The 23,903-nt window shown below is 41.8% G+C and overlaps 2 protein-coding genes across 2 annotated transcripts; one reads left to right on the top strand and one right to left on the bottom strand.

Annotated features, from left to right (window-relative positions):
• Positions 1-1,200: 1,200 nt before the first annotated feature.
• On the bottom strand, positions 1,201-11,168 carry rplp0 (ribosomal protein lateral stalk subunit P0). The gene is made up of 10 exons (XM_022247928.2): positions 11,013-11,168; positions 8,426-8,523; positions 6,868-6,967; positions 6,001-6,076; positions 5,559-5,646; positions 4,097-4,243; positions 3,644-3,752; positions 3,169-3,245; positions 2,663-2,803; positions 1,201-1,925 (listed from the first exon to the last, which is right to left on the bottom strand). The coding sequence occupies exons 2-10, from the start codon at positions 8,477-8,479 to the stop codon at positions 1,773-1,775; spliced, it is 945 nt and encodes a 314-aa protein (XP_022103620.2). The 5' UTR covers positions 8,480-8,523; positions 11,013-11,168; the 3' UTR covers positions 1,201-1,772.
• Positions 11,169-13,680: 2,512 nt separating this feature from the next.
• On the top strand, positions 13,681-23,351 carry ext1 (exostosin glycosyltransferase 1). Its single transcript, XM_022247927.2, has 8 exons — positions 13,681-15,128; positions 15,752-15,953; positions 17,438-17,557; positions 18,291-18,536; positions 19,088-19,183; positions 19,658-19,747; positions 21,592-21,752; positions 22,380-23,351. Exons 1-8 carry the CDS (start codon positions 14,212-14,214, stop codon positions 22,732-22,734), a joined length of 2,187 nt encoding a protein of 728 aa, XP_022103619.2. The 5' UTR covers positions 13,681-14,211; the 3' UTR covers positions 22,735-23,351.
• Positions 23,352-23,903: the final 552 nt, after the last annotated feature.

The following is a 23,903-nucleotide window of genomic DNA, read 5'->3' as shown; positions in this document are numbered from 1 at the left end:
CACGAAGGAGATGGTGCTGTCTCGTTCTTGATCCATGGTGAACTGGGTACTGGAATTAAGTCCGTTGAGGTGTTCTAGGACGGCTGTGACTGTGAGGCCATATGACAAACATATCATTGACGTATCTAAGTCATACTCTCGGGCAGAGATCGGCCGTGGCAATGGCTGTTTATTCAAATTGTTCCATGTTGAAATCAGCAAGAACCGGGGAAATAGGTGATCCCATAGAGGTTCCAGTGGTTGGTTCAAAGAACCTGTCACGCCATTGGAAGCCTGTGGACGCTGTACAGGTGATGAGTAGGTCTTGGATCTGAGCTGGGGTGAGGTGTGTTCATTCTTGAAGTGGTGATCTTGATCCGCGCGTTCTTGTGCAATCTTGCAGGCGACGGTGATAGGAATGTTGGTGAAGAGAGACATCACATCAAAGCTGACCATGATGTTGTTGGGTTGTAGGGTTAGGCCTTTGATGGCTGTGGTGAACTTCTGAGGTATTGATATGGTGTTCGGTGTTGTCGATGAGTGGGTGCAAGATCTTGGCCAGGTGCTTGGCTATGTGGTAGGTGGAACTTCCCCTGGATGCTACAATGGGACGTAGGGGAATGTCTGGCTTATGGATCTTGGCTTATGGTTTGACCAAAGAAGTGGGGGTATCTTGAGCCAGAAGCACAGAGCTGACAGTACAGGGCCATGGAAAGGTTTCTAAACCATTGTAAGGCAAGTACCTTGGTGTTTACTCTCTTTTGTATGGATGGTGTAGGGTCCTTGTGTAGGGGACAGCATGAGCCCGACTTCAGGATGTCCCACACCTTTTTGTTGTAGTCATTCCTGTCTATGATGGGCTGTGGCGTTCCCTTTGTCAGCAGTCAAGATGTGGATTGCCTTATCTCAACGCAGACTGATGAGGGCAGAGTGTTCTTGCTTGGTGATGTTAGGCCTGAGCTTACCTGCCTCAACTTCACACCAAGCACTACATCTCAATTTTTTATCATTTGCTCTTGGAAGAGAGAGCAAATCACTTTGGCTGTTAAAATGTCAGTAAGCACAAGATACCCATGTACCATCAAATGGCTCAGCCCACCAGGATTAAAACTGAATATTTTTTCTTGCTAAGCCAATTATAAAAATGACCACCATAGAGGTTTCTAATCTACTTTTTAAGGGGACAGAACTTCTCATTTCAATAACCACCACAATTAGACATTGTCTAGTATTTGGGTGTGATTTATTTCACACAGGATGTGACTCTTCAACACACTACAGGTACTTGGTTTCTTACAGAGAAAAATATTCAAATCTAAAACAGTTCTTTCAAAGTATGACGGTACACTTTATGATGGCAGCGTACATGGGATTCGCCATCTTTACTGAGATTCTTTCCCTTGCAGTGTGGAATGATACTTCTCCAAATTATGAAAGTGACTTCTTCAGATACACCATGAATTTATCACATCTGAACTATCAAAGAAGAACTTGATACACCGGTGGATTTATTTCTGGAAAAATAAATACCAATGGGAAAAACACAAAAGTGAAACTTCTACAAATCTCAGTGATGTCACATGACTTAAAACCGTCACACGCTGTCACATACAGGACAGGTGGATTTATTTTGTGAGAAACGAATGCTGGTATCAGAGACTTCCTTGATGTGAAGTAAGACCTGTCTCAAAATGTGCATTGTTAGACTACTTCTTGGTTGAAACAGAAAGTGTGTAAATACAGTAACCAGTATCTGCAGTGCGTGAGAGAATGAAGGAAGGGGCTGGTGGTCTTTAGTCAAAGAGACCAAATCCCATATCGTCATCGGATTCCTCCTCTTCCTCTGGCTCTGCTGCCTTCTCTTCTGCCTTCTCATCCTTACCGTCGGCTGCAGCTGCTGGAGCGGCCACAACGAAGGCGGAGGGATCAGCTAAGAATGCCTTCATCTGAATGCGTACAATCCGAACCAATAAAAAAAGCACTCACTCTCTCACTTGGCAAAAATATTGTCCAAGGCAATCTTGGAGGGCACAGCTTTTTGCACGAGTGGATATTCTGTAAGAAGGCATCAAGCACAATCTGCATGGGTTTTGGGGGCCGGACTGTCACAAGGCTGTATATAAGCAAATGGGGAAACTGATTCAGACTGCCTGTACAGGCAAATATTGCTCTTGGTCTGATGCAGGTGCCAGTGGGTTCTGCCATTGCTGGCACTGACACCATCCAGCACCAGACTAACAACATCAAGAGATTCATCACCATCAGTCACGAGAAGGAAGAATCTCTGCGATAAACTCCAAACCATGGAGTAGCAGCTCGCACAACCCAAATGTTTATCTATAGATTTTTTATTGTTTATGGTCAATTTGTGTGTTGTAATTTTCCTGTCAATTTTATTCTTATTGTCGTCCCTTTTATTGAACACCAAATTGTTTAAGTCTCTGGACTTAATACGTGTATTTGGTAAAATGATTTTAATTTTAACAAACATAAGCCAGAATGAATGAATCAATGGATCACTCAGTCATTCCCTCGTCTGCAAACCAGGAAGACTGCACTGATCCACCAAAGAAGTCTCTCCTCTGTTTATCTGGTGGACTTCATATATGACAGTTGGTCCACTTGTAGATCCTTCAATGTAAGGCAATTAAATGAAAACGAATAAAGTGAAAGGGACACTGACCTGCTCTGCTTCTTTGAATTTGATCTCGGTTGCACACGCAACAGCGAGGAGGCGTTTAAATCCATTGATGATGGAGTGAGGCACGCTAGCCTGCGATGGATACCCAATCTGAAGACAGACACTCGCTACACGACGAACTCCCTGTGGTGGTAGCAAACAAGGTTTGGAAACGCAACGGATTCAAGAACACGGTAAACGGTTACAGTTTGACAACAGACCTATCTCTCGAACAAAGAAAGGGAAGATTCCTACAGCAAATAGGGTTTGACGGCACAAATATTCATATCAAGACAAAGGAAACTGTAAAATCCATCTTCCAGTAAGCCTTTTTCATACATGACAAGTTCTTTGGTGAAATACCTGTGTCCTCTACCGCTTGTGCTTCCCCCCCAAAGTCAGAGCATGTCAAAGCGCCCGAGAAAAGGGGAGGGAAGGGGAATATAGTGGGGCGCACCCACATTTCAATGACGCAGAACACTACACTGGAGCCATTACACGACACTCACCTCGGAAAACCTGGTAAGGATGTCCTCTGTGGTGATATCCAGGATACTGGGATGGAACACAGACCCTGCTTCACAGACTGCAAGTGTTGAATTAACAAAATAAAACGTCGTCACTACATGCAGGGACTTTGGAAGGCAATGTAATGCTCTGCATTAGCAATAAACACCACAAACCATACGCAAAAATATGCAAACCTGTCCACATTAACAGGTTAAACGTGACCAAAATGACGCCCAAGCCAGTTCAACATTTTTCGCCCTCACAATGCCCATTTTCCAACAGACCGCCAAACCGGGTGCTATGGCAAAACGAGAGATCTACTGGCTCTTTCCAACGCAAACTGAAAACAAATCACACGTACTGACAAAATGGCATGAAGACTCAATTCCATGGGGTCTGATCAAAAATCATATTCAGTTAATATGCAACTTTGCCAAGTTACTGCAGTAGCTTGGAAGGAGGATTTATTCCTACCTTGCTGGATTTTGAGACCATACGAGAAGGGATAGATCTTCAACATGTTGAGCAGTGCCGCTTCAGAGGCTCCAACCTTCTCCTCTTTCTTGATCAAGTGGACTTTGGACTGAATCAAAATATGACGTCACTAAGTCAAAATGTCGACATACACTCATCACAATGAAAAAAATTACATAGGGGTGGAAACGTTCCAAATTATGAAAGCTTTGATAGTGAATAGGACACATCAATTTTGTGACTAGTCTTTTTTCAAGGTCATTCCCATATGCTACAAAACTGCTACTGTCTCTTCGAACCAACGAGTTGAGCTAGTGACCCACTACCATCAATATAAAATTACTCTTCTCTCTCATTGTTTGTACCATATTTTCAGAGCAAGGGCTCTCGTGCCTTCCACTCCCCCAGAGTGGCACACTACCCCTACCCTTCAAACGGCTCAATTATTCTCACCAGAATTTCAATGGTGCCTCTTGCAATCTTGGTCTGGATCGACAGAGCTTGGAAGAAGGAGGTTTTCTCGGGTCCTAGGCCAGTGTTATGGGCATCCACAAACACATCAACAGGTGCGATGGCGCCTGCCTTGGCGGGGGCTGCAACCTGCAATACACAACATGTAAACAGAGATTAGTATTACTCCATTTAACTGGATTTATCATGAACATGTCTACAGTTTCACCTTTACATTTTCAGGTGACCAAGATGAGCAAAATTGGTAACGTCAGGGAATAAATAACTCGGTGTTATAAACACTTTTTCAAAACAGGCTTAACACATTGCCTGCCGACTACGAGTACAGTCGACTCTCGGTAATACGAGCTCGGGTAAGATGAGACTCTGGTTAAGACGAGTATATTTGCCGGTCCCGACTGAATTATGCACATTCCTATGAGGAAAAAAAATCCATAATACGAGCTTGCGTGTTACGAGATTCCGTTTAAGACGAGCATTTTGGGGGCCCCAGCTGTGTGCAAATGTATTGTTATCCGTCTAATTAGCACAAGCGTTTTTGAAGGCAACTTGTCAATCAGTCAATCCATTGAATTCGGAAAAGCGCTTCCATAATTGATTGTGTACAGCAGTAAAGCGCCGTGGTTTCACTCACCAAGTGAAACCTTCTACTGGCCGATCCACACCACCAATAACTGGTTCCCGCCCTTTTTGTGCAACAAGCGCAGCACTGATGTTGGCTACCACCTAAAATGTTAATGTACTTACGTGCGTGCGTTATATGACGGTATCATCACGGCGTGCTGGGGACGTAAAACGGCATCACTGCAACCATGCATCCTCCAACTCGACTTAACCGGTTTCTCCGTTCTTGTATTATGTTAGTGTTCTTTATTTCAAGTCTTTATTCATAAAAAGTACAGTTACTTCTCACTTACATAAACTGTTTTGAAATTAAATTCCAAACCACACGTACGTGCATACAAAGTACATGTAGGCTTACATGCATGTACAGAAGTTGTACATGATGTACGGTTTACAATGCGGTGGATCGGTTACACATGCGACAAGCGAGACAGCAGCTTTCGCGTAAGACGAGGTCCGGATAAAACGAGCTAATTTAGAAAGTCCCAAGGCCCTCGTATTAACGAGAGTCAACTGTATACTCATAGGAAATGAAAGGCTATTGTGATGTAAATTGAATACACTGGCGTCACAAAAGAACAGAACTAATGTGCTGCCGAGTGTCAAGGACATACCTCGGTAAAATGCTCCTGTTCAAAGACACCTGAAAGGTACCTATTAAATTATGCACTTGGCAAGTGAGAGCTCTCTGGAATTAAGCGCGTCAGTCAACGTGTTAAATAAATCCACCAAAAGGCAAAGTACAGCCCAAATGATGTCCACTCAACGCCCATGTGGGACTTTGAACATGATGTAGCTGAATCAATATATATACACATACCTTGTTCTTCAGGATGGTTTCACGGACCTCAGTCAAATCTCCCTTGGTGAACACAAAGCCAACATTGCCCTTTATGTGGGGAAGCAGCCTGCAAACAATGACAACTTATGAATGTCCACTCACAGAGTGTCACTTTGCGTCACATAGCGTCACTTTGCATAATCTATCACCGAAAATAAGAAGACTTTCATACTGACAACTGAACAGTGATCAATTTGTTAAAAACCACCAAAAATGAAAACTTTTTCAAATTGGATCTCTGCCATACAGCTTTGCAGAATCAGGTAAATTTAATGGATCTGTCTCATTTCTATATCTTCACCGGGAGAAGCACATGTACATACCTGTGAAAAAAAAAAAAACTTCTCAATCATGGGAAACTGACTAGTAACTGACCAACAGTGACGAGAATGGGCATTTTCTCACTTCACAAACTTCTTACTTTTCCAAGTCTGGGTTTGATTCCAAGTGTCCGCGGATGGCTTTACGCATCATGGTGTTCTTGCCCATCAGAACCACTGTCATTAGAAAAATTGACATGAACACAATCTTTAAAACATTTCTTTAATCAACACAGTAAAAACCCCTAGTGAGATCCAACGGTAGTACTTATGAAAACATAACTGACTAGTACCTGTACGAGAAATTTATTCACTGGCATAAAATCCAAACGGCAATGGATCCCTCTCATGCAGAGATGGATTACAGCTATGGCCAATTAAACAACTGACAGTAATTGAAAATTATTTTGACAACTTTTAATGTTGTCATATGGACAACTTTTTCCTCAGTATTAATACAAATTCCACAGTGAATTTTTGCATATGTGCATATACAGAACAATTTTTCTGTAGAAACGTTTTCGTAAAGATTTAACAAGTCCCATGAAAATATGTTCCTTTTACACAGTAAAATGATGAAGTTCTGAGTATTTCCCCAAATGAAGGCCAAAACCTTACAAACTACTCACAACCTACCATCTTGTTCGTCAACAAGGTATTTTTCCTCAGTTTACCTATGTCCAACAATAACTGCATTTTAGATTGAATTGCCATATCAAAAAGTGACAGCAGGGCTAAGGACAGAATTTCACTGAAACACAACCTTTTTAGTTCTGCATCAATCATCGTGTCCGAGGAGCAACAATAACAGAGTACATGTGAGGTTTGTCCGATGATTAGCCAACCAGGTTCTTTCCTTTCTGGGATGGTGCCGGCTCCATCTCAGACCTTAACAGTCACTTTGAAACACCCGCATGAAAATGAAACTACAACGAACAACAAATCAAGCGCCAGTCACACGTGCTTACCTCCCAAGCCTCTCAAGGAAGCTCTAATCTGCTGCATTTGCTTGGAGCCAACATTGTCTACCCCAACAATGAAACACTTGGGGTATTCATCAAACAGTTGCTATGAAAGAAAAGGAATAATGCTGTCAATATTTTTCTAATGACAAGCAAAACAACAGACCACCATTGCCGCTTTCCATATTCTTCCCCTATTTACCTCGGTAAACAGCACTAAAAACACATGTAAATATGGATCGTTCTACAATGTACCTTTACAAATAAAGGGTGTAAAGTGGAATATACACGCCAAAGTTTGAAAACTGTTTTCTTTCTGCCTTGCAGTGAGATGATTGAGGTGATTATGTTCCACAATGCCTGATGTTTAAACACATAAAAGAGTGGTGTATGTCTCTGCTTCGTTTTGCATGTAGCAAAACTGACCAGCAAGAACTGATAGTGTAGCTTTTTCTCATAGTAACTGTATTTGATAAAGTCATGATGAAAAACGTAACTCTGGGCCTTGTGGTTTGCCGAATAACTAGGGATCGACCCGATGTAGATTTTAACTGCCGATCCAATGTCCAATGTTTTAATCGGAACATTGGCTGATGTACGATCCTATGTTTTTATCGACAATAACTGAAAACGCAACCTTAACAGGATGTAGGCCTACTCATAACACAAAACCAGCATACTCCCTTAGAATTTAAAATTTTGGTTAACATGATCACTAGTGTTTAGTATTTTGCCTTTACTGTCACTGAGTTGAGAGAATAGAATACATCACATCGCCTCTCCCACGATACCAATAGTGCTCCACTGTATTCAAACCCAACACACACAGTGCATGCACGCAGAATAGACACATGGCACCTCGAGCTGAATCGTGGCTAGCCTTTAGTCAAGGCACACATGGCACCAGTGCACAATGCTCGCTCGTGTTGGTGTCTTTGTTGTGCTAACAGCTGAGGTGTGCATCGTGTATCCAGGTGCCCACACATGCCTTGAGTAAAGGCTAAATTGCGGGCTTCCTTCACACTGGTCACACAGCACCTTGTGGTGCCACACATGGTGTGTTCCCTGGCTCATTTCACGGAGGTCAACGGAAATGGTAAACATGTACGCTGACTGCTCCTTGGGTTCGTGGTCCGTGCATCGAGTTGTTGCAGCACGAATCGCGAAGATGTAATGTTCGGGGATATTTTATGTGGGTTTATCCATGGTATTACTGTTCATTTATCTCACTAAATGAAAAAAACAGACTGTTTTTATTCATGCTCAAATAAAAATAAGTGATTTGTGTTTGCCAAAACTGAGTGCAGAGTTTGTTCCTTTCTTCAATTCAACATCGGCACTCATATCGGCAAGGAAAGTCACATTTTGCCGATCCGATAATAAGCCAATGTTGCCGAACATCGGCCCAATCCAGTGTCTGATCCGATCATTGGTTTATCCCTCCGAATAAAACCTAAATGTGTACTGCTCTATTTACATTGAGCCCCTAAAAAGGAAAAACTGATATTACCATAAAACACAGATACTGTGAAACAAACTAAAGGTTGGCTTTATAGTAACATACCACAAGTTTGAGGAAGTAGTTAGCCTTCCACGTTGCTCTGTCTTCCCTGGGCATCTTGATGTGACACAGGGATTGCCGCTTGGTTTAAAGACAGAATGCTGCCAAATCAAAATCAAAACTACTGTTACCCTACAATTGCTACATACATGCATGACAAGGTCATAAAATAACAAAATGAACAAATTCAAGAGTCCAGTGTTTGATCAGTTCTGGAAACTGGATATGGCTGATGTCACGCACATCAGCCCTTAGGAAATACTGCTGTTATTACCACTCTCATTTTGCCAACTACAGTAGACTCTTATTACTGTGACATCCACTGGACCCAGTGAAAAGTTTGTTGTATCCAAAATTCACTGTATGCAGAGCTCTATGCGATGGCTTCGGTGTATTATTGTATGAATAGGTCCTACAGGTCTTCCTTATTTTGGCCAAACAGTCTTACTGTTTACAAGTAAGTGGGAGGTGTATGCACACAATGGCAGAGTTTTGATTGCTTAGCAAAGTCCTTGAGGTCTGACTGGGGCTGATGCTATGCTGCAACAGCGGGCGTAATTACAGGGGGCAGGGGGGTTTTCAGCGGATGCTCAAATCGGGAACGCTCTTGGCATACCCTAGAACTGTGGGGTACCACTTCCCCAGCGTGGTAGACGATGAATCCCACAGTTCTGGGGGGTACTCTTGAAATTGAGCGCGACGTCGCCATCTTCTTTGTCCGCATCCACGTGCGGCTTTTAACAGAAAGTGCTCATGGTGTGACAGCGCGCTCAAATGCACTGGCACCCAACGGCTGTTGCTTGTTGTTCCTGCCATTTGGGCATAAATAATGAGAGGCTCTGTGATTGGTCACTGGGTGACCCCCAGAGCACCGCGCAGCCAACTGCCATTCCAACCAGTGCGGCTAAGAAATACACACACATGTACGGAAAGAGGCTGCAGCCAATTTCAATGTCTTGTGTATCGATCGCAGCCATAGTCAACCATTTGGTCGCGGCTCGTCTTCGCAAGTACACAATGTGAACTGCCTGACTCTCGGACTCTGATCGGGAAATATTTGCCCCTTATTTTGGAGAATGGCATGGTTTTAGCCCATTTTACACTTGTAACCAGAATAAAATCCCAGTTCGTGCCCTGTTAAACGCCATGTAGGGCCTACAGCAAAAAAGGCTTGTTTTCTGTGGGGTTCGTTGGAGCCGGGCGGACGTTGGATCCCACACTTCTAGGGGTATTTGTATATGAACACCCAGGGAGTTGATCCTGGCAACGGTTTACACAATCTCACCAATTTGGGGGTCAAACAATCTCCTTTTTCAAAAGATACTGTCATGACTGTGGGGGCACTTTTAATGCTCAGGCAATGAGAATGAACATCCCGGATTTCTGTCCACCGCCCGCATACCACTGAAAAAGCTGCCAAAAAACTTCATTATTTTCCAAAAAGTTATTATTTCAGATGCTATTGACGTGTGTTATGCAGGCCTACAGCAACTAATGAATAATGAAACAAACCTCACAGGTTTTCAAAATTGTCCGGAGGAAAATCCGGATGTCCATTCTCATGGCCTAATGAGCCGGCCAGAAATTCTCACTTGAATTAGTAGACTGCACCATGACTGCACCCACAAGGCCAACCTTTTCCTGAGCATCACCAGGCGGCGTTATTTTGTCTCCAATTTTGTGTTGTTTTCTTTAGGCGCGTACTCAGATTAATGTAGTGCAACAAGAAATACGACCCAACTTCTCATAATAAACCTTTTCGACGTTTGCAATGCATTATGGGTGTGGAAGACAAACAAGCAATGCATTTTATGCACAACCCTGGGGGAAGTGAACCAGTCAAAAAACAAGTTACAGTTTTCTAACTAAGTATTTTTTATGTATCTGCTCATCAACTCACACATGCATGCGTATTATCAGATTATACAAGAAACATTTTCAAATACGTCTTCAAATATTTGTACGATTAAATCATCCTTAATTGCCATTTTTTAAAGGGCACCAGTCACTCTACAGGCTCAAAATGAACATGACTCACTGGTCAAGGCGGGATGAGTGAGCTGCAAATCAGGTTTTTGATTGGGTAATACAAGAACATTAATATTCACGACATTAGTCAAGCACGGTCCGTGACAAAAAGTTGGAAGGAATTCTCCAACTTTTCCTCCACTACCAAGCTTTAAACTTCAAAGTTTGTGAATATCTTCGTCCCAAATCAATAATGCAACACTTTGTCAGAAGGGGGTGGCTTGAATTGGAGTATGAAATAAAATGGAAACAAATTAACGTTTTGCAGGTGCATTGAATGTATGTCATCCAAACCCACAATGCATTGCGAACGTCGAAAAGGTTTATTGGCATGATTGGTTCATCATGTTCATGCAGCTCTCTACCATGTCTACGGTTCATGTTAGGGCCTACAATTCAAATTCTTATTAAGCCCATCAGGAAGAAAATAAAAGGACAAAATAACCAAATTCATTTCAATGATATATTTAAAAATATATTCCACGCGATAGATTGAGGACAAATGCTCAATTAACTAGATAAACTACAGAAACATTTCCCGTCCACCCACACCACTTCTCACCTTCGAAACGATTATGAGCGAAAGACCGAATTGGCCAAGTGGCACATTTCACGATAGCCACAGTATGTACCACGCGTGCGCTCATCAATCAACCTCGTGTCCGTGGGCTTTCTGATGCATATACATGTAGTGAAGTATCCCTAGTTTACAAGAACCTGGGGATGAAAGACGTTAGACTGGCTCTCAAATCCGACGGTAGTGATATGGTGCATGTAGCGTGGGCCGTTTTCCAATACTCAACTTCGGCTCCGTCGGAGGCTTCAACTGTTCTTTTTTACCGACTACCTGATTTTGAAGCTGTAAGCGCACTAATTTGTCTAGTAGTGCCACAAAACATAAAATAAGATGCAAGAGAGCAAAAATTTACAGTAATCCAATTTGATGTAAACGCTTCAGGCCCATAATCGGGGATTGGTTTCGGGGACGAAGCCTGAGACGGTGACGAAGTTGAGGATGCATTGACATGACTGAGATTAGAGAAAATGAAAGGGTTGCGTGCATGCACCGTAGGCTACGTGATCAGAATCATTGACCAAAATTTATACCGTTAGTGCTCTTAATTTTTCTTATTGCCGAGCTTTTGGTATCTGGGTACCTTCGTCAGGGCAAGCAGACTCAGGCTTAGATCAGCCTGTGCCAAAATTTCAAATCATAATCTGACCTCAGCAGCTGCACGTGGAACAAGTGAGTCCAGCGAGGCAAGTCAAGCATGAAGATCAATGGTATATTTTGACAAGAATATAATATAAAATCAGTGTTCCTCTACCGTCGCCCTGAAGACGGTAGGCCTACTCAGTTACCGAAAGCTCGGCAATCACATGTTCCAGAGCACAGAGCACTGATTTTATATTATATTCTTGTCAATATTCTGATCACGGTGCTACGCAAGTATTTCTATGAAGATCATTGGTTCTTGACTCCTCCCACCAAGCGTGTGGCAGTGTTCTGCTCATATGCAGGCTCCCATTGGACGATCGCAGAAGTTGCGCGTGAACTTCCGGTACGGTTCCATGGTTCCACCTAAACGGCGATCAATGCATGTAACCAAATGTGCAGTGCACGTGTGCAGTGGTCGTGATTTAAACTGAAGTGACGAATGAGACGACAGAACCCACACGGTCTTCCTTGTAGCACCGCTACACTTGGGCTCATTTCATGTGACGTCACTTCAGTTTAAACCACGCCCCACTGCACATTTGCACTGCACAAGGCATAGGGTTACAAGCATTGATCGCCGTTTATGTGGAACTATGGAACCGGAAGTTAACGCGCAACTTCTGCGATCGGCCAATGGGAGCCTGCGAATGCGCGTCCGCCTTTAAGCTTTGTGACGAAGTCACTTACGAACCGGAAAGTTCTGCTAGTACTGATGAGGACACAAATTAACTCTGAAAGAGCTGGGTGGAATCCACGCCCGCAGTAATTGTTGTCCGCAGTAATAGACGTTAAGAAAATGACGGGCCTGACTCCCCCGCCCCCCTAAAAATAGCTGGATCCGCCCCTAAGACATGTATGCGAAAACGATATTTATTCACTTGTAAAAGAGACAAGTTTTCAGGGCTTGCTCCAATGAGATTTGAGTGAATAACCTCTAGCTTACCATTGAACGAAAACGCCTTACCACTCGATCTACCATTGAGAGTCAAAGTCGGTTCGTTGTTCGTTGGTTCAAATTTTTGGCTCGAATCGGTAAGTAGGTACTTGTAGGCCTACCTGAATATATTGTCAACTTTTTGTCACTACGACAAGGGTTTCAGTTTGCCGTCATGCCCACAGAATACATCGGCTGTTTTCATTGTGATAATCTTGTCTTCCGGATCTTGTAATAATCTTGTCAGTATGACAATTAACGCGCTGTGATCAGAACCTACTTATCAAATGTTTTTAGTCACATGCTGGGATGCTACGACCCCAGCCTGACCAAGCGGAGATTTATTTATAATCTTAATCCTACCCGGGTAGGATTAAGAAAACTAATATTTCGACGAGCAAACTGTGGACGCCTAGGGTTAAGTATCTTTTCATCAGTGACGATCAGTAGGCCTATGTACAGCAGTGTACAAAGATTCTTTCATTGAAAGAATTACTCTAAATTAGACAGTTTGTTTAGATGTTCGACTAAAATAGCGGTGTTTGAATGCTCTAAAAATAATATTAATTGAAATCAAAATTCACTCAGAATGATTGAGCTCTATTATCCAGTTAAATGTTTCACTAGAATACTTAAGATATTGATAACAAATTACATACCATTGTCCTGTTGATAGCATTTGAGATACATTTCATTTTGGCTGTTTTTAATGATAAATAGGATTATTGTTCTAGCAGAATCCATCATACTTATAAAGTGGGCCAAATATATGACCCTTTTCTACTCCTCGTCATTTGGGAAAATTAACACCCCCGTAGCGTAATATTGAAAAAGCCTCGAGTAATAAAAACTAGTGAAAATGAGGAAAAATATCGTTCGTATTATCATCCACAACCTTAACAGTTACAGTCAATGCATTCACAGCATATTATTTTGTGCTTTGTCGATGTCAGGTGATGTTCAATATCGTCCCCGAAATACTTGCTGATGAATCAGGGTGTGTTAAGTACAGACACTGACAGTGCTATAAATATCAGGAAGAATTTAACTGTTTAAAATCAAACCTCTGTGATAGCTTTGCATGGCACATTTAAGTTACTTCAATGATGATATCGAGCACAAAGGGAGCTTGTTCATCATCAAAGCATAAACACCGTCAAGTAGCCCTATGGTCAAACATTGGAGATCTGCGGTCATTAACGGTAGGGGGCTTTTGCATGATTGTGCATTGGGCGCGCGCTCCTGGTTTAGTCAAGCTGCCAAGGATGTGGTGGCGCCATTCCTCGAAGGCGGCCATTAGTTCCTGCTTGTTCTTTTGTAGTGCTGTACTGATAGTGATACAGTGCAAGTGTTCACTACAGGACCAGTACGTGTACACTAGCGTGCGGAAGCTAGCCTCACTGTGTTGGAATCTTTGTCTATTTCTCACTCTCGATCACTGTCATGCAACTATGAACTTGGTGTTTGCTTAAGCCACATTACTTTCCCTCAGCTAAGTGTGGTCCTGGCAGAAGAAGCCCCCGTCCATGCCGTCCGGTTCCTGTTGAGTGTTCACGTTGTTGACCCTCCGCCGAGCATGCACAAGGCGCAACAACAGACATCATCGTCATGCAAGCAAGAACAAGATACAGTGTTGTAATTGCCGGTTCCTTGGTTTTGATTTTGATTTACAGGCAGTGGCTTCAAGGAAGTGTGCTTAGCCACGGCCAAAGTCTCAGCGAGAACCTAAGATTACAGTATGATCACTTACACAGCTACGTCACATGGTCTGAGAAAGATAGGAATTATGAATACGAGTATGACCTTCACGCTTCCCCAAAGCAGAGACGTCAATCCAGGACAAATTTGTATAAGAATCGTAAATGTCGCATGGACACATGCTTCGATGTAGCAAAATGTCGAGATGGCTTCAAAGTGTACGTTTATCCAGTGCGTGGGAAGATTAGTGAGAGCTATTCAAAGATCCTGACATCCATTCGCAGTTCAAGGTACTTCACATCCAATCCGGAGGAAGCCTGTGTGTTTGTACCATCCATTGACACGCTTGACAGAGACATACTAAGCCATGAATACGTGATTGATGTACAGTCAAAGTTGAGTAAACTGCCGTATTGGAATGGAGGTAGGAACCACCTGATTTTCAATCTGTACTCAGGCACGTGGCCCGAGTATTCAGAGGATCTTGGCTTCGATATGGAGCAAGCAATTCTGGCCAAAGCAAGTTTCACCAAGCAGAGCTTTCGTCCGGGATTCGACATCTCTTTGCCGCTGCTTGGGAAATCTCATCCCCAGAAAGGGGGATCCCGCGGTGATCTCCAAACAAATAATTTCCCCTTGGTGAGGAAGTATTTGCTGGCGTTCAAAGGAAAACGATATCTGAGTGGCATCGGTTCCGACACAAGAAATGCACTGTATCATCTGCATAATGGCTATGACATCATTTTGTTGACAACGTGCCGACATGGCAAAGATTGGCAGAAAATTAAAGACACAAGATGTGATAGGGACAATTCGGAGTATGAAAAGTAAGTATGATTATAGTCGTGCTGTGTAGCGTCAACAACCGTCAACAATCAGCAAAGCATCAGCAACCTGGAAATGCACTCTTTAAATTTCAAAAAGTGTATTTGGAAAACTCTCACGTAGAAAGTGGGCAAAGTCACATACATACATGTACATGTACACCATGCTGTAGAAAAATGAAAATATTTCATGCAGAGAGGTTTGCCGTCAGACAAGATTATAGCTGTTTGGATTCCAAAACTGGCACTGTGCCGTAACTTTCGTACTTTCTGGCTCAATTTTTAAAACTTTTAATATAAATCTGAGATATGAATCTGATATTTAGGAGCCTACTTTTGTGGGCACATTATTCGTGCATGTAAATTGCTTGGAAAGAACTCCATACACAGATGCCACTTGACACTATGCACAAATCCTATGCGAAAGATCTGAGAAATTGTATTTTCAAAGTGAATACCTCAATATTTTCACTGCCAAGTTTAAATTTTGACTGGACATTTGATGACTTTCAGGTGGCTAGTATATTAACATGTATCAAGATTCCAACAGCCAGCACGTATACTCTGTTTTTAAAAAGGTCTTTTTGAATATATTCATTTTCTGCCTGCTCCACTCTGTTATTCAGGCATGACTATCAGATCTTGCTGCACAATTCGACTTTCTGCCTTGTTCCGAGAGGACGTCGCCTGGGATCCTTTCGGTTCCTAGAATCTCTGCAGGCAGCCTGCATTCCTGTGATACTGAGCAATGGATGGGAGCTTCCATTCTCTGAGGTTATTGACTGGAAAAAGGCATCGATTCAGGGAGACGAGAGGTTACTGTTGCAGGTGGGTTGAGTCTTAGAATGAAGGATTACATGCGTGTATATGTCCAGGTAGATGTGATGCTAGCGATCTGTCTGAGTCAAAAAGTAAGGATTGGGGAAACAGTCACATGTACATCAATCTCGTCAAGAGAATACAAAATACTTCATTGCATGCAAAGTATAAAGGAGAACGGCAGATTTGCAAACTGCGTGACGTCTTCTGATGGTGTGCCAATTGTTAATGTTCGCGGTTGTTGTGCTAAGAATCATTTCATAAGGTGCCGGGTAGCCTTGAGTCAAAGACAAGTAGAATGGAATATTTCATCTTTCACTAAAGGGTAATATTTATTTTATACAATACATGCATACATCCCTGTCATCTGATTGGTGGATTGTTGATCAAGTGTCATTGAATTATTCCTTCTATTCAATGGTACCCATTGAACAGAACTTCATTTCACTTGACTGGTCCCCCCCCCGTTTCTCATATCTCATTCCCTGTGCACGGTATACTTCCAGTGGGTAGCACTTCAGACGTGAATCTGTCTTGCAAAAAGACGGACATTAAAATGTTCTACACTCATGCAGTGGTAAGAATACTTTCCTTTGGTGACAGATGAATCGTTCCATTCTACTCGGCTTCACGTCATGGAATTAAACAGTTCATCTGTCACCTCACAAAATTATTCTCACCACTGCGCCCATGAATCTGCATTATTGGTACACTGTTACTTTATTATTATGATTATAATTATTCATCATTCGTTATTATTCATTATCGTTTTATTAACATCATCTGGATAAACCCGTTTTATTAACGTCATCTGGATAAACCCAGAGAAGAGATATCTCCAAATTTTGCAGCCCCTAATTCCCTAAAATCACCTGAGTTAATCTTGATTATTAAATTCCAACCTGAGTATGTATTCCTGCATCGCCAACAAGTTCATTAATTTCTTTGACTTTGGAATAGAACATTCTAAATAGAACTTGAGTTTTTTGGCAGTGTGGACATGCTGTGCATTAGGACAAATAATTCAATTCCATGTTACCAACAGACGACAGGGATTTATTATTCAGTAGTTGTATTTAAGAGTGATCTTTGAAACGATTGAAATGATCATTTTTCAACTTCACTTGGTTTATAATATTGTAACAGCAAAATTAGCCGCCCATAATTAAGGTATCATCACACAAATTAGACGAAATAGTCTTAAAATGATGACCAAAAGGTTACATACAATGTACATGTGCTTTTGTTGACTTGTACATTCTGATTTCCTGAACAGGCCCAGAGCTTACCTGCAAAACTCCTGAGTGTAACCTGTTGTTCTTTTCAGAACCACAGCCTAATAAAAGGGGGTCATTCGATGATATCTCTGCAAAGCTCCCTTCACTAATCAGTTTTCTTTTTTTCAAACTCCATCATTCATTACACAAAAGCAACTGAAATGAATATTTACTCCTTGTTTTCTGTAAACTTCAGTTTGTTATGTTGCTTCCTAGATTCCCTCAATACTGAGGTCCATTTCTGATGAGCAGATTCTGTCTCTACGGCAACAGACGCAGTTCATATGGGATGCGTACTTCTCCTCCGTTGAAAAAATAGTAACCACGACACTGCAGGTATGTTTTGTTTGGAACGATGGCGTACTTAGAAATGAAATTACCAACTCGCACATGGCATACGTGTGTACATGTACATTCAGAAATGTGCACCTGCAAAAGGAGATGAACTCATCTCCAATAAGCTGGTTTCCTTTGGGAGAAAACCTCTGTAAAGTACATACAAGTAGAGGCACGAAAAGAAGAGACAAAGAATCTTACTGCAAGATTTGTTGATAATTCCACCATCAGCTAATCACCTCTCCTGTCTAAATTACAGTTGAGGGAAGGGAAGTAAAGTTGGAGATTTTTCTCAAGATTAGCCAGCCGTGGAGAGTAATTGGGCAGTCATGCCCGTGCATAGATGTACACGGTACGCATTGTATCCTGTTTGGTTCCTTTCACAACTCTACATCATCCAACTTCTTTTCCATTTTGCTTTGGTAACCGCTCCTCTAACATGCATCCATGCTGTATTCACACACTGGTCAACCTGGTGACAATATGCATTTCTGTCGGTAGGATCCTTTGACTGTATGTATATGTATTTGTACACGCTATGACAAAGGCATATAGTTTTTTTAGTTCAAACATACATGTATACAGCCAGTGACCCAAGTCCATATGCGATGTCATATTCAACCAGGAGCAATTGCTGAGAATACTTGTTTTTAGTATCGTTTTCAGTGCACCCATAGAGTAGACTTATTGTGCATATCTATTGAACATTACTCCGTGCATTTTGGAGCAACAGATAATCCAAGACCGACTGGAACATCCAAGGTCGGCCTTTATGTGGAATCACCCGCCTGGCGCCCTCACGGTGTTTACCGACTTTGCAGGATCTCACAGTGCGTTTCCTTTCTACACTTTCATGCTCGGAGAGGAAGCCTGTGATAAGTTCACGGCAGTCATTTATGTCTCATCTCCCATCCTGTCACAATCGGCACCTGTCATGAAGTTGATTAAAAGTGTTTCAAAATCAGCCTATGCTGCACAGGTGAGTTGGTCCATATCCACGCACAGTGCTAATATCAGTTGATCAAATGAAATACAGCGCTGTTTAAAGTAAACAAACCCAGACGGAGACCAAAGAGATGTTTGAGCATACTTCTTTCAAACTTTCATACTTCTTTTAGGTTTTTAACCACAAATCAAACAGTTGTAGATCTTATTTCTTGGATGCAAACCCCTGTTTTCGAATAAAACAAGATACATGCAGAGTAGATAACATTCAAATACAACCGGATACTGACAGAGAACTGCCGTCAGCTTTTCTCTATGACACATGTGCATTCTGAATTGGTGGATTTGGGGATCTTTCTTTTCCTGGCTGTTGTCCAGATATTTTCAAGTGGGGATGGGTGTGTGGGAGGATGTGTGTGTTTGTTTTTCTTTTTGGAAATCGGGACATTTACCCCAGATTAAGCATATACACTGTATACATGTTGTCTTGTGCCCAAATTCTCATTATCCTGTCCGCATCGTTCATGTTGTACATTCACATTGTAAATTGACACATACATATTTTGACTATCCTTGTATATACAGATAGTAATTTTGTGGAATGTTGATAGGCCTCTCCCTTCCAAGTCAAAATGGCCTTCCATCAGTATTCCTCTAACAGTCATCGAAGGTGAAAAAAAGGTAAGCGTAACTTTGTCAAGAGGGAGTGATCATGTATCAATCCAAAAATAATTGGACATGGAAACACGCAGGCCCAGCAATAGTGAACCTGAGCTGAGTAGTAGGATTTTGTGGCATAATATCCATGTACCTGTAACCCTTGGTGGCAGCGACGTAGTAGGAATCGTGTAGCAAGATATTGGTCACTGCTAAACGCTAGAATTTCAATCTTCTAAAGTATGCGTAGTTTTAAGGATGTAGACCTGCATTTCAAAATCTTCGGGACTCAAGCTCAGTGCAGACTTTGGTAGAAAGCATTATTAGTGTCCTGGAGTTAAGAGTACTCTGTAACAAAAATAAGGACTTTTCACTGCAGCTAACATGTGAGACCTAGTTTTTAATACAGCAGGTATCAAAATCACAGGATAAAGAAAAAAAATTTAATGTTTGCAATGTAACTATGTGTGGGCGTAATGTCTTTGTCGGTACTTGCAGACAACAAACAGGAGATTTTCACCACTGTCAGTGATTGATACAGATGCCATTCTCAGCCTGGACTGTGATACTGTCTTGTCAACAAATGAGGTAATGTGATCGGTACAGCTTCAAATGGAAGATTTTCGGATTGAGGAAGAAGCAAAGGCCAAAATAAAGGGCACCCAGGCCAGTCATTATTAAACTTTGCCTCACTACCCTGAAATGGCCCAAAAAATTCACAATTTAAGATTCAGCCAAAGGAATCCAACCTAATGCCTAACAGTTATGAGAAATGATGAAAACAGCCATTATGCTTAAATCTGATGGAGTAGCTATTTTGAAGCTCCTGTATTCATAGCTTCAGCCATGTTAAAGCTATCAACTTGTGAGCCCCCCTTGCATCAGACCAGCGCCCAAGTTAATGCACACAACACATGAGAAATACATCAGAAGTCACAACTTGCCAGATAACAAACAGACCAAACCAGCTGTACCAGCTGGGCTGCATTACGGATGCACGTACAAAAAAATTTGCTGGAAAATTGTGAGTGGCACAACAAATGGCTTGGGTTTCTGGCAACAATTTTTTGGGTTCCCTCAATAGTCGCTCAGAAACCACAAATTTTGAGGGTACAATTGCGTATTCTACTTTAAAAAGACCTTTCAAAATGATATAATTTCACCAAGAACATGTTTTAGAGCCCTGATGTATACGTCCAGAACAGGAAAAGTCTTTTAAAGGGAAAACAGCTGGGTCAGTCTGGACATGCCATATGTGTTGGCCGCCTTATGTGTATGTGTGTGCATAAGGAACAGCCTTACCAAACAATAGTCTTCATGAATGCTACAACACAAAAATTGAATCCTGTACATACACAGAAAAGGAGACTAGGTTTTGTGGATAAACTCGCTGTTAATGTTATCAAAGACTTTGATAGTTTTAAAATCATTCCAATGGAAGTAAATGTACATGCACAATACATGAAGTGTGGCACTGTCCAGAGTTTGGACATGTACATGTACATGTAGCATGTTACTGTAGTACAAGGTCATGGTAACCTGCACGATATACAGTAAAGGGAGACCCCCCATGTGACCCACAAGCTGTATACCCTAAGGCTATTGTGCCTACTGCACCCCCCCTCAGAAATCTGAAAGGAATTCCAAAGATTCCATCAACACAAAAGAAGACACAATAGAGGGGGGGTCCCTCTTTACTGCATATCTTGCATCATATGGAGGTCGTGCACTGTAGTCTGGCTCCTTGTCCATGTACTGTCGCTTTTCACTATGCTGTGTATCTTATATGCCATCTTTGCAGTAGCTCAGGAACGAATGAGTACATATATGCACACTACATGACTTCTTTACTGCCAAAACATAAGCATGTTGTATATATATACATGTACATGTACAGTATGTAATACATAAAATGTATTCTGTGTGCTGTCGTGACACTGACTATTTCAATATACCATTCCAATATTCAGATAATTGTTTGCCGGGGATATTTGATGACTCTTTTAAAAATACAGGATGTACTGTCAGTACCAAGGCACTATGACCAGGCCAAAGCAAGCCTTGCCGTGAAGCATGCAGTTTTGTGAAGACCAGTTAGGCAAAGTAAAGGGCAACAAAAGCATTGGCCGTCGTAGATTTGTAGTTGGCATGAAATTTGAGGCCTGTAAATATTTGCCTGTACTTGTCAGTAGATTGATGATATTTTTTCCAAACTACCATGTCATCTTATGTGTAGCTGAGCCCAACATATCCACACCACTGACCAATGCTGAGTTTTGCTCCCTCTGACGATGCTGCTGTTTACAAAGTGGCATTGAGCCAGTCTACACACCTAATGCACTTTCATCTTTCTGCAGATGTTTTAAACATCCTAAAAGACATCACATGGCCTGTTAGGAAAACTGACTCAATCCTATCTCTCTTTTGAATAGGTGGATTTTGCTTTTGTTGTGTGGCGTGAATTTCCAGAACGTATTGTTGGTTATCCTGCTAGATCTCATTTCTGGGATGAGACTAAATCGGCATGGGGCTACACATCTCGCTGGCTGAATGAGTACTCAGTAGTACTCACAGGTGCAGCTTTTTATCACAGGTATGTTGAGTCAGATTACGGAACATTAAATTCAGTGGGTAGGTACAGTCTCAACTCCTGATTAAATATGTGAAGTAACATCCCGATGAATGTCACGTCAATAACGTCACGTCTTCGTAGAGCATGTGTCCCCTGTAGTGACGTCATGGCGATGTAATCTCATCGACTTTACACTGCTTGTAGGACATACATGTATAGTGCTTTCTTCTTTTTTTTCTCAAAACTTTAGAAATGCACAAAAGGCCCATGTTCTGTTCTTGAATGACACAGATATCTACTTTTGTTTTGTTTTTTTCGTTTTGGGGATGCCATGGGAATGATCAAATGGTTTTTCCTGGTTTAAATGGAGTATCCAAGTTATAATATATTTTAGTGTTGTAGTCAAGACCATGCACTAGACCAGTCACAAGTAACAGGTTAACAATGACAAAGGAAAACTTTTGTTGCAGTTCATTTGAATAGCTTGTGACTCGAGTTCAGACTGGAGGTCTTGTGAAGGTCTTCTATGGTCTCGACCACAACACTGATGTATAAATACTTAGGCACTTAGACTGTACTGCTTGATTGTTCCTTGTTTTCTTAGATAATTCTTGATTTATCTTAAGTTTCCATATTTCCATTTCCTAGGTACTACAATCATCTGTACATGAAGTACGCTCCGTCGTTACTGGCTGACGACAGCGCTGGAAGTGAATGTGAACACTTGCTCATGAATTTTATCGTTTCACACGTGACACACCAGCCACCCATCAAGGTGACACAGAAGAAGCACTACCTGGATGTTATGACTCGCAAAGGAATGGACTTGGTACAGCGGTTTGACAAGAATACGCACTGCATCGGTGCTTTTGCGAAAGACTTTGGGTACATGCCTCTCATTCGCTCTCAGATGAGACTCGATCCCGTGCTCTACAAAGACCCAGTTTCTAATCTCAGGAAACGGTATCGACAGATAGAAACGGTGGGCCCAAAACCATGGTAGTAACCTCAATATTTGTGTTGTAAAAGATTTAACAGTGCGGGTATGCGAATGTTGAAATCCTGTCTGTTGAATTTTAGGAGAGGGGACTTCTCAGAAAACGTTAGTGTGGTGCCGCTGTCATAAAGATTTGATAACAGTGAATTGATTCAAATCAGGAAGTGAATCAGTTATTGTTTGAACTGGTCAATCAGCAAATGTAAAAGTAAAACCTAGAGAAAAGAGAACAGATTTTTGCATGGTGCTATCGCAAACCTCTTACTTAACTTGCCACCTTCACCATGAAAAGCCTCAAAGGAATCCTTGGTCATAACCCACGCATACCAGGCAGATTTGGGGAAGTGTTTAGCTCAGATATGGTTATCAGTGAATTGTCACATAAGCCATGCAAGGAAACTGGCTAGATGCTCGCACAAAGACAAAGAGATTGAGCAGAGAGAGGTTTGAATCTGGAACTACGAGCACAGTGTCCAGAGGTGATAGCTTCAAATTTCACTCACCCATTTCTTCATCTCATCATAGCAGTGTTTATCAGCTAAGCTAGGATTATGGTGTAATGCCTATAAAGCCAGTACTACGTGTATTTCTCTTGAAATATTTACAGAAACAAAATGGAAGGAGAGCTGCGTTGTGAGGAGGATTTGTCAGAATATTCATGTTAAAACATGTAACATATTTAAAATTAAAATCCCACGGTGCACACTAAAATCTGTTTCTTGTTACAGAGGTAACAAGTAAGTTGAGGTCTCAGATCCCGGGAATGAGGTTGCCTGGTTTAATTGGACCTGACTCCTCCAGGGACCTACCCTGTGCCCACCGAAGTACGACCACCGTAAACCTTTGCATAAACCGGTCCCACTGCCGAAGTACGACCACCGTAAACCTTTGCATAAACCTTACCCCAGTGGGACCTGGGGAAAGATACATGTATTGGAAATACTGTATAATGAGAATCATTGGGATTTGGAACCATGTTTACAATCAGAAACCATAACTTAGAATAAGCTCTGTGGTCGCAGGAAAAGTTTGAAAGAAATTTACCCGGTGTTGCTATTGACTCCTGTTAAGACCAACAGAAGACCTCCTATCTGAAATTGCAAGTTATTCAAATGACCTGCAACAAAAGTATTCCTTTTTGCTGTTACGTGTGACTGGTCTTGTGACTGGTCATG

Source organism: Acanthaster planci, linkage group LG02 (genome assembly GCF_054643075.1).
Source record: "Acanthaster planci isolate LZ-2023a linkage group LG02, COTS_SCS, whole genome shotgun sequence".
Classification (NCBI taxonomy): domain Eukaryota; kingdom Metazoa; phylum Echinodermata; class Asteroidea; order Valvatida; family Acanthasteridae; genus Acanthaster; species Acanthaster planci.
The sequence above is the reverse complement of the archived record's forward strand: the minus strand, read 5'-3'. Positions and strand labels throughout refer to the sequence as shown.